Here is a 14,259-nt window from a genome sequence, read left to right as displayed (position 1 = left end):
CCTGTGGGTGATGCCCTGCTCGTTCTTAAGTGAGGGTGAGAAGCTGAGGAACCCGTCCTTGGGGGATGGGTGGGGAACGTGGCTTGGGGTGGAGCCCAAGCCAAATGTAGAGTTTGGATCCCTGACCCATGTGCTTGTGCAGTGGGTTGGCCTGAGTGCAGGGGTCTGCGAGTCGCATTGGTGGCTTTGAAGGCAGAATGTTGGAGCGACTGCAGACAGAAACCCTGAGGGTTGGCGATTACCCCCAACAGAATAGAATCGCCAATCCCAGAGTGAGTGCATCCTGGGGGTGGATGCAGTGTGTGGCTTGTAGCCGAGACTACAGCCAGAGAAGGCCAGGAAGCCTGACGGCTCCTGGCGTGTTACAGTAGATGCGGTGAGTGATTCCCCTCCCTCGTATGAGCAGTGCCTTCGGCAGCAGATTTGGTGGCTCTTTTGCTGGTACCAATAATTGTCTTTTGCCACTAGGTTGGGAACCTGCCTGGACTTATCTGTGTTCTGTTGTATTTTGTTATATTGTGATGTATTTGCTTTTGTAGGCCATGGCTGCATTGTTTATGTTTGCTAAGAAAATTGTATATATGAAGACCATATGGCAGAAAACCCTGAGGGGGTGGACTGTAGGGTAAGGAAAAATGTCAGGCTTTTCTGCCCTCCCGCCATCAGGATAGATGATGGATCCTTGAGGTCCTGAATGCATGCCTGATGGCGGGCACCTGGAGTAGGGTGTGGGCATAAGTAGATGGGATTCACCTGGGCTAAGACTGTGCTTTTAAGGGCGGCGTCACCGGGACGCCAGTAGAAGCCAAGAGAGAAGCAAGAGAAGCTGAAGCTGAGAGAAGGCTGGAGAGCCCAGAGTGAAGACCTGCTGGGGGCTGGGAGGCTGGCAGGCCCCCAGCACCCCAGCGCCCCTGCCTGCCTTATACCTGGTAATCTAAATAAAAAGACCTGCAAAAAGCCACTAAGGACTCTGACTCCTCCTTCACCCGGTCTGCTGGATGAGAAAACCTGCACCGTGCCCATTCCTGCCCTTACAGAGAATACACTGGTGTTTCACAGCCTCAGAGGGCAAGAGGAAGAGGGGACTTTGGAGGCCTCCTCACCCACCTGCCTTATTTCAGAAATGGGAGAAAAGCTGAAAGGGGGGAAGGGGCTGACCCAAAGTCACACAGAGAGAGAGGCCAGCAGAACCAGCTTTTGGCAGGGAAGGCAAATATACATATTCGTTTCTATTGTGACAGTTGGGAAGGATTGTCAGCACAGAATCAAGGTAAGTGTGGAGGTGATGGTGTGGGCGGGCCAGCTCAGAATGTGAGAAAAAGCAGCAGTGGGGGACGAGTACCAGCCCTGTGCTAGAAAAAGAGGATTTGCTGATTTACAACAGATGTAACTATCTCCACTTTGCTGGGGAGCTAATGAGCTGCAGCTTGAGCTCCACCCCAGGAATAGACCCCACCCTGGGAAATAAACCCCACCCGGTAGAACCTAATCAACTCCTTTTCACAGTCAGGGGTATATTTAAAGGCTCAGTCTGTTTTCTCAGGACCTTTCATCCCTGATGAGGACAACTACAGGGTCTAGAACTGCAAGGGTTAAGGGTGGAGGAGCCGGGTGTGAAGTTTCTGTAGTCTTGGCAATTGGGCTGTCATAAAGTAGCCGATCCTGTCCCTAGCTCCTGCAGCAATGGGGGAGAAGTTTATAAAGCTCCCTGGCCATGGTAACCTTTAGCCTCACTCCCAAAACACCTTTCTCTCAGCCTGGCCTCTGCGTACATCTTGTCACCCTAACAGCTCACCGGGGCGTGAGTCTGGTCTCCTGCTGAAGCTTCTTCTGTTGGTGGGGCCCGTGTTCCCGTTCTCTCCATCTGACTTCTCTCTCCACACCTCAGATCCATGCTCCTGCTTTTAGTCTGATTCTGACTTGGGGTCCTTTAGTTCTTAACCATGGGCTCCACTACCCAGCCAAACAACAGCAAATTGGATCCATCTTCCTCTCCACGCTTGCTTTGCTGGAGGCCATCATGCACTCATTGACTCACAAACCCTAGGCCCTCATCTGGCGGGGAAACTGCTCCCCAAGAGACAATTGTATATACCTGGGGATCCGCATCTTTCTCCGGCATTGGACCAAAGTGATTGAGTATCCGATTCTTCAGAGATGACTTCAGCGAATGAAACCACGATGACGCTTGCTCATAGACACAGTTATGTAATCCCATGAGCTCAGCGCGATCCTCTCCTTGGACCTGAAAGCATCAGAGTGGGAGTGAAGCATTCTGTAGCTTCTCCATCACTCCAAGAGCTGCTTTTCACACCTGATTCTCTTTGAGCATCCACCCCACCTCCCTATGGGAAGGCTCACCCAGCCGGCTCTCTCCCGAGTGCTATGTGAAAGGCTCCTCAGCCAGAGGATGGCCTGTGTGTAAACAATGCTGAGGGTGGAGGAAGGAGGAAGGGTCAGCTGGGCAAATGAGCTGAAGCAGCAAGCCAGATGGAAAAGCAGAGATTCAGAGTGGCCTTCGTGAGGGCGTGCTGCTAAACTAGGTTAGGCCCTCTCCTTTCCTGTTTTTCACATTTGCTTTTCCACAGCTCACCCAGACGGGAGACAGGAAATGTCTGTGTCTCCAAGCGTAACTCTATCTTCCAAGTCAAATACATGTATTTGTTGATCAAATATTTATTAATCTTGTTCTATGTAGTGATCAGAAAATACAAAAAGCATGGGATTATTTACCTCCTCTTCTAGCCCAGAAAACCAGGGATTAACTGGACATGGCATCTTTCTGCCTCATGGGACAATGGATTATTGGGAAGGGCTCTCTGCCAGGTGGCACATTTAAAAATACAATGTGCATGTGAATCTACAATTGTCTCAAAAGAAAAAGGTTTAAATAGGAAAAAATTGATAAATAAAATACACATATGAACACCCTGCTCCAGATCTATTCTTTGGAATCCCTTGCAGAGACCTAACTCCGAGGCTAAGGGGTCCCCAGGATGGTCTGGCTGAGCGTTTCTTACACATGAATACAACCTGGCAAGCAAGCCAGCACAGGCAGGCAGCGGGCACCGCACTGCCATTCTACCATGGAATCCAGCACTGTTCCATGTTGCTGCAGCAATTTGGTGAGAAATTCCAGCGCCCCCAACAGTGCTAAGAAACGCTTTTGCAGCCATGTTTGTGTGGCACTGGGCACCCTCACCTTTTGGTCCTCAATGTATTCAATGTCGGCTGTATTGTAACCATCCCGCTGGCTCTGGTGGAGCACCTTGAAGCGCCTCTTGCCTATGCTGTCAACCACTGAGCGGCCATCAGCAAAGAACTGAACATTTCTGATCTCTAGGATGCAGCCATATTCTGCAAACCTGTTTATCGAGAAAGTAAATTCTTGATGAATTGTTGCCTGAGCCTGGACCCTAGCCACTTCTGTTACCCATGCTGTGCCTTGAGGGACATCTGCCTATTTGCCTGTTCCAGGACTTACAGTGGTGACTACCTAGCAGGTGGCACCCGTGTGGAGACTACTTAATACGCTAGGATAACTGCTACCACTGAGTGAGCACGGACTGTGTGCTAGACTATGCTCGGTGCTTTATGGACACTCACCAATTCGCCCAAAAACCCAGAGGTAGGTGCCACTGTTACACCCACTTTACAGACAAGGAAACTGAGTCACAGAAAGGTGAAATAATTTGCCCAACTCTGGGGCCAGAACCTGAAACCAGGCAGTTTGACTGTAGGGCCTGGATTCCTATAAAACACATTTTATAGGGCCTCCCTGGTGGCGCAGGTGGTTGAGCGCTGGGCTGCGAAGCTGCCCGCAGCCTCTGCAGGGCCCGTTCAATCCCCGGCCACCGGCCACATGGCGCGCAGACCTCTCCTGCCACCCACTGCTCCCCTCAGCAGTGTCTTCAGTCAGTCTGCCTGTTCTGCTCCCCGCTCTGTCTCTGGTGAATCCTCTCACCCCCGACGCCTCTGGCCTATACCCCAGTTCTTGTATAAATAAATAAAAATCTTAAAACACATTTTATAGCACACACCACCCATTTAACAAAAGATGAACCCTGCGGTTCCTTTAGATAGGCAGCCTCTCACATGGTAAGGGAGGGCCGGAGGAACCCTGATCTTTACAAATTCTGTGGTTACAGTGGTTACAAGCCAGCTAAACCTTGGGAGCTGTGCCTCCCCATCTCCTGGGGGCTCTCCAGAGCGAAACAAACCTGCTTCTCAACCCAACCCCCCTTTCCTCACGTAGCTCCTCACTCACCCTTTGACGGGATCTCCAAGGCACATGCCAAACTGTCTTGTGCCTGTCTCAATGCACCTACGAATCATCAGACGGTAACAAGGCTCAAAGATGTGCAGCGGGCAAGGAACGGTGGGGTAGGCCATGGTACACACGAAAATGGGCACGTTCTTATTTAAGCTGTCGGGAAGAGCAAGCGGCATGCATCTCAAGTCAGGCAGAGCACGGGAAAGGTGAGCCCCACCTCGCCAGGGAGTTCCCCCGCAGGAAGGCAAGGGGACATCAAGTTTTGACGGTCGATAAAAAAACACTGAAATGCCACTGATGCTATGGGCTGGTCCTGTGAGCTGGTGCGGAGATTACTCTAAGGGCTAAGAGATCAAAGTGGACGTGGCACATATTCCAATGCGGCTAAAGTAGCCCTCCAGCGCCTGCACACTGGTGAAAGCTAGAACACAGGTTTGGGGAGATGGGAGGGCAGCCATCTGAGAGACAGAATTTCGGGCACTGCCTCTAAGTGAGCTGTGATTCCAGCCAGGCAGAGAGCTGGGAGCCTCACTTCCATCTCCACGGCACCCCTACCCCTCTCACAACCCCTGTGCCTGGCAAGGGAAGCAGAGCAGGCAGCGGCCTTACTGTTTCCAGGGTTAGGTGTTTACAATGAACTGGCTCATTTGATCTTCATAACAAGACCATAAGGTAAGAACTATTATGAACCCCAAGCTCCATATGAGGAAACTGAGGCCCGCAGAGGTTCAGTGACTTGCCTAGGGTCATGAAGTAGACTCACTTAGTGGGAGAAGTGGGACTTAGGCTGATACTAAAATTCTTAACCTTATAGTACCTCCTTCTGTATTTGAAAACAGTCCTCTGGACACTTTGTGCATTCTCCTAATTAAGCCACTCTGTTTACTCCTGCCAAGACGTAACCTGGTCAGTGGTTTGGCTCATGCATCTTCAGAGGTGGGCTGGAGACTGTCAAACAACTGACTCTGGAGGTAAAAGCCCTGTTGTATCTGTACATTTCCAGGGTCAATATGAAGCTAGCAGCACCAGCACCGGACAGGGAGTTAGGAAAATATGTTCCCATGGAGCTCTACGAGCTGACATGAGTGAAAGTGAAAAGAGAGCCAGTCATATACATACTTGGACAGCTCTTCCAGTTCTTCTTCATAAAGCCTCCTTCGTTCCTTCAGTTCTTCTGGGAGGAATTTAGCTATTAGCTCTTCCATGATTACATTTTTGCTATATTTTCTTGATGCCAAGCACTATATGGGGAAGAAGGCAATTCGAGAGTACATAGTAGAGGAACATGAAGCATTTCTGGTGCAATTGGCAGAAGAGACAAATAATCCACATATTGGAGTAATCCAGACCCATACAGTAGCAGCTGATACTACATTCGTGCATGTAGTCTCCATGTGTTAGTTTAAGTTTTTAAAAGACACATGTGATTGCTTTTATAATTAGAAAAAAAATTAACAAGAGAGAAAGACTGCATGGAAATTTAAAAAACTTTATCACTTTCCTAAAGCACTGAAATTAAGATCATGTTCTTGTTTAAAAGGCGGAGGGATCCTTTCATTTCCTTTTTCTGATCACGGTCTTTATAAGCTCACAGAATGGTCGCCCTTTGGAACAGGCTACAAGTCATGGGTTAGAGGTTCAAGAAACTACAGAGCAATTTTCAATCACTGATCCTTTCCTCTTCTGCCCACCTCTCCTTCCCAAATGCTTGGTTTCTGGATATTGAAAATCTAAATATGTTTTTCATCTCGTTTTGGTTTAAAAAAAAAAAGAGCCAAATACTAATGGTTTTGCTATTTGCTTCTTTAATATGCCATCTAGGCAACACTGAGATGCTATAACCCATGATTTCAGCAACTAATGCTCGGCCGTCACTATTACTCTCCTCCCAAACACCCCTACCCCATGTGTCCTCAGTGAGCTGTAAGCAGGGGGTAGTTAACCATGTGAACCAGACAATAAGAGTTAAAACATCTGCAGAGCACTGCTCGCTATGGAAATTACCGCTACAGACCCAGCAGGGGGTGCTCCTGAGTCTAAAACTGCGGGTTTGAGATAATTTTTCCTTTGCCAGTATGGGCTGTGCCTGTCTATTCTGCAGTGAACATGACTGGAATACGAGATTTCTTTCTCTGGAGAATGGTGTGTGAGTCTGTGTGTGTCTATAGAGATCGATGACAATATCTTTTAGCCCCTGAGTCCGGGATCCCACAGCATCTGCGTCCAGGAAGCATCATCAGTCACAGTCACCCCTGGCTACAGGAGAATCAAATGCTTTGCCTAGTGCAGCTTTTCCGGGAAAAAGCAGTGACTCAGGAGGTAGCCAGTCCAAGAAGGAGGTGACTCCTCTGCTGATGCTAAAACAGAAAACCGGGAAAAGCACACACTAACATGTTAACAGTGATTTTCTGCAGGTGCTGAGCACGTATGCAGATACGTTTCTTCTTCCTACCTATCTGAATGTTGCAGTGAAATCACAGCACACATGAACTATTTAAGTATAAGGCCCATGGGCTTCTCACCTACAATCAGGCCAGCAAATCTTATCCCTTGACCTAGGCAAGAGAGGACACAAACCTTCCTCCCAATCCAATACATGCCCTCAAGGTTACCCTCGATGCTTAGTTCACTCCATTCTCTTAAATGATGGAAAAGCTCAACCTGTGACTTCTCTGGATCTACATTCACCTAGAGATAGCCCAGTCTTCAACCTCTCCTCAGGGATGGCGGGGGTCAGGAACATTAAGACTGATGGTAAATGTGGCACACACGTCCCTGAGTGGGGGGAATAACATGGCTTTCGGAGGCTTCTTGGGTTATAAGAAAGTCATCAGGACCCCTTGAAAAACAAAGGTGGCAGTTTGTGTGATTCATTTCAGAGAACCTGGAAGCCCTAGAGCTTTGCAAATAGCCAATTATCTGTTGACATGTACAGTGGCTCCTGCCGGGTGGGCCAAGGACCACACTGAAGGTCTGTGAGGTTTTCCTGGGGACCTAGGAGTGGTTTCCTCAAACCACAGAATAAACATTGATGATCAGGGGCCATCAGGGTCCTCTAGTCCAAGCACAGAGAAGACAAAAGGTTCACCCAAGATTACAGGGAATCGGGTGTCACGATGGGGTTGGACGCACGATCCATGTTTAACATCAATTTAATACTTTTGTTTCCCACACAAGTTAATTTCACTAGCAACAGTTCATAAAAAGCTAGTCACCTCATTTTCCCGAAGGATTTTGTGGAGAGGGGAGGGGTAGCTATGCGACAGAAGCACACAGATGGTCTGAGGGGGTATTTTGCCCCAGCATACTGCAGTGGCTTGGCATCCAATCGGACACTGTTTTAGTACCCACCTCCAGATAAGCAAATCCAACCAAGAAGGAAATACTGTTTTACCTGTGAAAGGCCATCTTTGCACAGTGGACACTTGGCATTGTGATCCAGGCATCTTTCAAGGCATTTTAAGCAAAATGTGTGCCCACAAGGTGTTGTGACTGGCTCATAGAATAATCTGAAATGTAGGAATCAAAATGGAAGAAAACTGCAATAAGACCAAAAAATAAAAGAAAGAGCTACTCAATGTTAAGATTTTATAGTGTTATTTGGAAAAATCTGTGTGTGGGAGGGGAGGTTCTTTTTACACACACACACACACACACACACACACACACACACACACAAAACCCTGACCATAAAGCATCTGCCTTTTACTTTCTGAGCTGGATTTAAAATAATGCATTCATTAAAGTTGAGGACACAGCTAGATCATTTTGTAATCATCAGTTCTAGTCAGCCTCTTCTAGAGCATTCAGAATCCCCCCACCCTGTCACGTTCCAGAAAAATGGAGATGAATTCCCAGAGTGTCTGAACAGATTCCATCCTGACATATTTAGCCAACCTGTTCACCTGGGTATATGTAAACACACAGCTAGAGAAACAAGCACACAGAAACATATATATATATATATATATATATATATATATATATATATATATATACACACATACACACACAGTCACACTTAACCATTTAAGTATTTTACGTCACATTACAATGGAAAAAGACAGCCTATTTGCTAACCTTAATTCCATTTTTCACCTAAGCAATGTTTACTGCCTGAAGGATTTTGGGATTACATCTGTGATAAATATATTTCTGCCTTTTACATGGATGCATCATTTTTCTAGGCAGTAGAGAGTAATATTATAATATGGTTACAGGCAGACAGATGCACATACATATACATATATACATATATATGTATGCACACATGTACTTCAATGAGATCCTGTATTGATTGCTTTGCAGGAGCTAGATATTTTCAAAGCAATCTGGGAATCTTTTTAAAAGATATTATTCTGTACATTCAGAGATTCAAGGATTTTTTTGGCTTAAAAGAAAGGCTCACCTGCAGCAGGATCATTGGGTGGGGACAGCTGAAGATGAGGTTCAGAAACCGGGCTTGCATTCACCCAGAAGACAGAAAGAAGAGAAGGAGGCTGACCAGCCTATTTTGATCTCACAAGAGTGTTCAGTTGAGAGGAAGGAGCTGCCTGCTGCACAACACCCTCGTGTGGCCAGGAGGTGCACCAGCAGCCTGGCCCACAAGCAGCGCTGAGCACAATCAACATGTCAGAGCTGAAAAGTACTTGAGAACAATATGAACCCACCTCCCAGAATGCAAGTGAGGTCCAGAGGGCATGAAGGCACTTGTCTACATGCACACAGCCAACTACTGGCAGATGAAAATCTATCCAACTTGCACTTCCGTGAGGTGCCTCAACCATTGCTCTGTGTGAGAACCCCTTGGGAGCATTTGCTTTCAAAAGCTTTATTGGGGTACACTGATAGACAATAAACTGCACATACTTCAAATGTACAATTTGATATGACTGACATATGTACACACCCATGAAGCCATCTCCACAGCCAAGAGAATGAACACGCCCACAACCCCCAACCCTGTCCTCATGCCCCGTGTATGTCCTCCCCTCTGCTCCTCCCTGTACCACCATCACCTGAGGAGTTTTTAAAAACTACTGGGGCCTGGGACTGCATGTGCAGATGCAGGTCAGTTGGTCTAAGCTAAGGACTAGGTATCGGGAGTTTTGAAAGTTCCTCAGGTGGTTTTATTCTTATTATTTATATCCAAAAAAAATCAGGTTTATTGGAAGAAAGGAAAGTAGAAGACGCTTGCACAGACACAAGCAGGCATAAAGAGCTCCTCACAGGGTTTCAATGTGCCCCCAGGGGTGAGAATCACTGCATGACACAGCCCAACTGATCTCTGCACAGGCAGTGTTGGTCTCTAAACTGAATTACAGAGTCGCCAGTGGAGCCTTAAAAGCACACACATGGCAAAGCCCACCCCTCTCCCCCAATCAAGTGTTCAATTCAGCAGGTCAAGGGCAGGGGTGGAGATTTGCTACTTTTAACAAGACAACAAAGATCTGGAGTAGGAGAGAGGTTTTATATAGATGTACTTCTTTCTACTTTTTGACTTTTATAATGCTGTTTTAAACTAATTTGTTTAATACCATTAAAACATTTTAGCTTTTATATTGGCCAAAAATCAAAATACATTTAAAAATATCCTTTATTACAGAGATCCTCAGCAGTGTACTAAGGCAAGGAAAAGAATATAAAGTGTGAGGATTAGAAATGAAAAAAAATCACCATTATTCACAAATGGCACGATGGTAAACTTAGAACATCTAAAAGAATCTACAGAATTATTATTAGAGTTCATGAGAATTGATAGAATTAGCAGGGATGCTGGACAAATACACACACACACAATTGTAATTCTATATACCAGCAACAAACATTAGAAAATACATGGTAACAAAGATGACATTTCCCACTGTTTTTGCAAATCAAATACCCAGGAATAAATCTAACAAAAGTTGTGCAAGACCTCGATTGTAAAAACTATAAAACTATAAACACCTCATTGAAAGAAAGTAAAGAAGACTTAAATAAGTACCATTAAAAAAAAAAAAACTTGGCAAGTTTAAGTCTAAACTTTGTAAGGCAAGGCAAAGGGCCAAGAAGAGCCACAGTAAGACCTGCTCCACCAGATGTCAGAACTCATTATGAAGCTGTAGTGACTAAAAGAGTGGAGGACTAGCACGAGGATGGACAGACCTGGGGAACAGAATGGAAAGTCCAGAAATAGACCCAGACACAGATGCTTGGTCCAGGACAGATGCAGCACTTCAAAGCAGAGGTTGGGGGGGGTGTTTCAAAACACAAATAGCACCTCAGCCCCTGCTATCTGGGATACTCGGCTATGCATCGGGGGAAAGGAAGACCATGTCTTGCACCATATAAAGAAAGCAATTCCATGTGAGCTTTAAAAATAAACATGAAAGACCAACAGTAAAGGTTTCAGAATGTAAAACAGGAGAATATGATTACGACTTCAAGGTAAAAAAAATTCTCTTAAGTAAGGTACACCAAAAAACCACTAAGTGAGTAATAAGATCAATAATTTTCATAGCATTAAAATGAAGAGCTTGGGGATCGCCCCAGTGGTGCAGCGGTTGAGCGCTGGGCTGCGAAGCTGCCTGCAGCCTCTGCAGCACCGGTTCGATCCCCAGCCACTGGCGAGGGTCCCACATGGCATGCAGACCTCTCCTGCTGCCCTCGCTGCTCCCCTCAGCAGTGTACTTCGTCAGTCTGACTGTTCTGCTTCCCAGCTCTGGCTCTGGTGAATTCTCTCACCCTCCTGCGCTTCTGACCCAGTGCTTGTATAAATCAATCAATCAATCAATCAATCAATCAATCTTTTTTTTAAAAAAATGAAGAGCTGGCTGCTCTGTGCAACATGATGAAAGATGTCTGTACTCCAGAGAACTGCATCTAATACTTGTTTGGGGACCTTTGGGATCTAGAATCCAACCTCAAGAATCGGAAGTAAAAGTAACAGCAATGCAGCTGTGTAATAAAGGATTATTCTCTTTCTTCCCCTGGGATTGGAAGGTTATACTTGCTAAAACCCTCCATTTTCAAGAAGGGTTAAACTATCAGGTGTTTTGTGGATTACCACACCCCACTTTACTCTGTTTCACCACAAACCCTGGCGTGTTCATTAATATTTTCAGAAAGTTTGTTTTGTGTTTTGCTGCAAGTTGGTTTATAGTTGAAAAGTATAAATAAAGGAAATATCCATTTTGCAATAAAAAAGATTTAGGACTTGTAACTACATCAAAAGATGCCACTGAGAGAGCAAGAAGTCATGCCACAGGGTGGGAAAAGGTATCTGCAGCATGTATGACTGACAAAAGATTGGTTTCTAGAACATACATAGAATTCCTACAAGTCAGTGAGGAAAAGAGAGATAACTCAATAGAAAATGGGCTAAAACCGGGCTTCCCCTGGTGGCGCAGGTGGTTGAGTGTAGCACTGTGAAGCTGTTCGCAGCTTCTGCAGTGCCGGTTCGATCCCGGCTGGCTGGCGAGGGTCCCACATGGTGGGGCGGACCTCTCCTGTCTCGCCCGCTGCTCCCTTCAACAGTGTATTTTGTATTTCATCAGTCTGCCTGTTCTGTTCCCCGCTCTGTCTCTGGTGAGTCCTCTCACCCTCCCGCACATCTGGCCTGTACCCCGGTTCTTATATAAATAAATGAATAAATCGGAAAGGGAGGGAGGGGAGGGAGGGAGGGAGGGAGGGAGGGAGGGAGGGAGGAAGGAAGGAAGGAAGGAAGGAAGGAAGGAAGGAAGGAAGGAAGGAAGGAAGGAAGGAAGGAAGGAAGGAAGAAGTCTTCATAGCAGGGTTCTGCATCATAGCCCCAAACTGGAAACAGCCCCCAAGTACCCACCTGTAATAGAATTCACAGTTGGAGGTCGAGTTATAGAATGGGACCTCACCTTCATGCAGTAACATGGACAACTCAATACTGACAAGGAGAAGCCAGAGCAAAAGAATACTTGCTGGGTAATTCAATGGGTAGAAGTTTTGAAAAATAAGCAAAACTCCATTTTCATAGCCAAATTATGGAAACAACCTCAGCACCCAAATACACACAAATGTACCAGGAAGCTGTGGCGTGACACGTAATGGGATACTATTCAGTATTAAAACAAAGACTTGCCCTTTGTGGCAAAATGGATGGAGGGGATTCAGCTGAGTGCAGCAAGCCAGAAGGAGAAAGGCAAATACTGGATGGTGCTACTCATGTGGAGTAGAGAGACAGCAAACAAGGGTGGAGATAAAGTCAAACTAACAACAAATCTTAGAAAGCTGATTATAGAACTGGAACTATCAGAGGAGGCGTGAGAACAAAGTGGCAAAGGAGCACAAGGGGCTGTGGGGCTGGACTGCGGGTGTTTTGGTGAGGGGTGTGGTACAGTAACAGTGCTTAGGAGGGGTGAAGACCCATTACCTCTAAAACACAAAAATGATGTAAACCAATGTTAATAAAGAGTTAAATAAATACAACTTTTTAAAATTTAGAAAAACGAAATCATAACATTTAGAGAAGCACACAGGCTACTAAAATTATTTTTTAAAACAGTCATGTAATGGCCTCCCTGGTGGCACAAGGGGTTAAGCACCGCACTATAAAGCAATCCACAGCCTCTGCAGCACAAGTTCGATCCCTGGCCAGGGAGGTGACCCACATGGCACAGCAGACCTCTCCTGACTCGCCCGCTGCTCCCTCAGCAGTGTATTTCAGTCGTCTGCCTGTTCTGCTTCCTACTCTGTCTCTGGTGAATCCTCTCACCCTCCCCCCCCCCATCTCTGACCTATACCCCAGCTCTTATATGCATAAATAAATAAATCTTAAAAAATTTTTTAAAAAATCATGTAATGTCGTAAGGCACAACCTGGTGTCGAGCGCGAACCCTGCTCTATGGCTATACAGGAAAGTTGTGAAGGAAATAAATCCTCAGCATTCTCACCACAAGGACAAAATGTTTTTCTGTATGCTGATCTTTTCTTTTCATTGCGTCTATAAGAGAAAACAGATGCTATCTGAGCCTACTGTTGTCATCATTGCACAATACATGTAAATCAAACCATTAAAAAAGAGAGAAAGAAGGAAAAAAAGGAGAGGAGGAGGGAGGAGGGGAGGGAAGTAAAGAGGGAGGGAGGGAAGTTAAGGGGGAGAGGGGGAAGGAAGAGGGGGGAGGGAAGGAGGGGGAGGGGAGGAGGAGGAAGGGAGGGAGGAATATAAAAGGAACAAGTCAATTTTTAAAAACAAAGACTAGATCAAACTCAAGATAATGATTTGGTGGCGGCAGATGGAGATTTGTAAGTGGTCTATGGGGGCTTCCGGGGCTTGGGCAATGTTTTATTTCTTGAACTGAGAGGGACTGTTGCCTGTGTATCATCTTTATAATATTTTAAGAGAACACATTTATATATATTTTTTAAAGATTTATTTATTTATTTATTTATTTATACAAGAACCAGGGTACAGGCCAGATGTGCGGGAGGGTGAGAGGACTCACCAGAGACAGAGTGGGGAGCAGAACAGGCAGACTGACGAAATACACTGCTGAGGGGAGCAGCGGGCGCGACAGGAGAGGTCTGCCGCGCCATGTGGGACCCTCGCCGGCTGGCAAGGATCGAACCAGCGCTGCAGAGGCTGTGGACAGCTTCACAGCGCTGCGCTCAATCACCTGCGCCACCAGGGGAGGCCCGAACACATTTATATTTTATGTACTTTCCCACTCATGTATTTTTCACAATTTAAAATGTTTTTCAAAAGTGTGATCTGCAGGCTGATTTGGGAACTACTGCTGTGATCGAACTGTAAGAAGAGCAAACCAGAATAGCTCAAGTCCTCAGTAATTTCAGTCCGATGAATCGAAATGCTTTTTATACACAATTTGGTGACGCTAATGATGATGATGGACGAATCTGTATCTGCAAAACAATTTTTCCTGAGAATTTAAAAATTGGGCTTATTGTTCGTTTAAGAATGGAATCCATGTAAAATAGCACTGATAGAGCTGGCTAATTGCAAGAAATACCGA

General features: G+C 45.9%; 1 protein-coding gene across 2 annotated transcripts in view; it reads right to left on the bottom strand.

Moving 5' to 3' along the window:
• Positions 1–14,259, bottom strand: part of LONRF3 (LON peptidase N-terminal domain and ring finger 3) — a gene marked incomplete at both ends in the record, with an annotated part of 34,202 nt that overhangs the window by 2,839 nt on the left and 17,104 nt on the right. For both annotated transcript variants that reach the window (XM_084258113.1, XM_084258114.1), the window contains 5 exons: positions 2,096–2,245; positions 3,203–3,365; positions 4,268–4,426; positions 5,393–5,514; positions 7,668–7,782. In XM_084258113.1, the coding sequence (XP_084114239.1) occupies positions 2,096–2,245; positions 3,203–3,365; positions 4,268–4,426; positions 5,393–5,514; positions 7,668–7,782 (709 nt within the window). The remainder of the gene's footprint in view (positions 1–2,095; positions 2,246–3,202; positions 3,366–4,267; positions 4,427–5,392; positions 5,515–7,667; positions 7,783–14,259) is intronic.

The sequence above is a fragment of the Talpa europaea genome (genome assembly GCF_964194135.1).
Source record: "Talpa europaea genome assembly, chromosome: X".
NCBI classification, from domain to species: domain Eukaryota; kingdom Metazoa; phylum Chordata; class Mammalia; order Eulipotyphla; family Talpidae; genus Talpa; species Talpa europaea.
The sequence above is the reverse complement of the archived record's forward strand: the minus strand, read 5'-3'. Positions and strand labels throughout refer to the sequence as shown.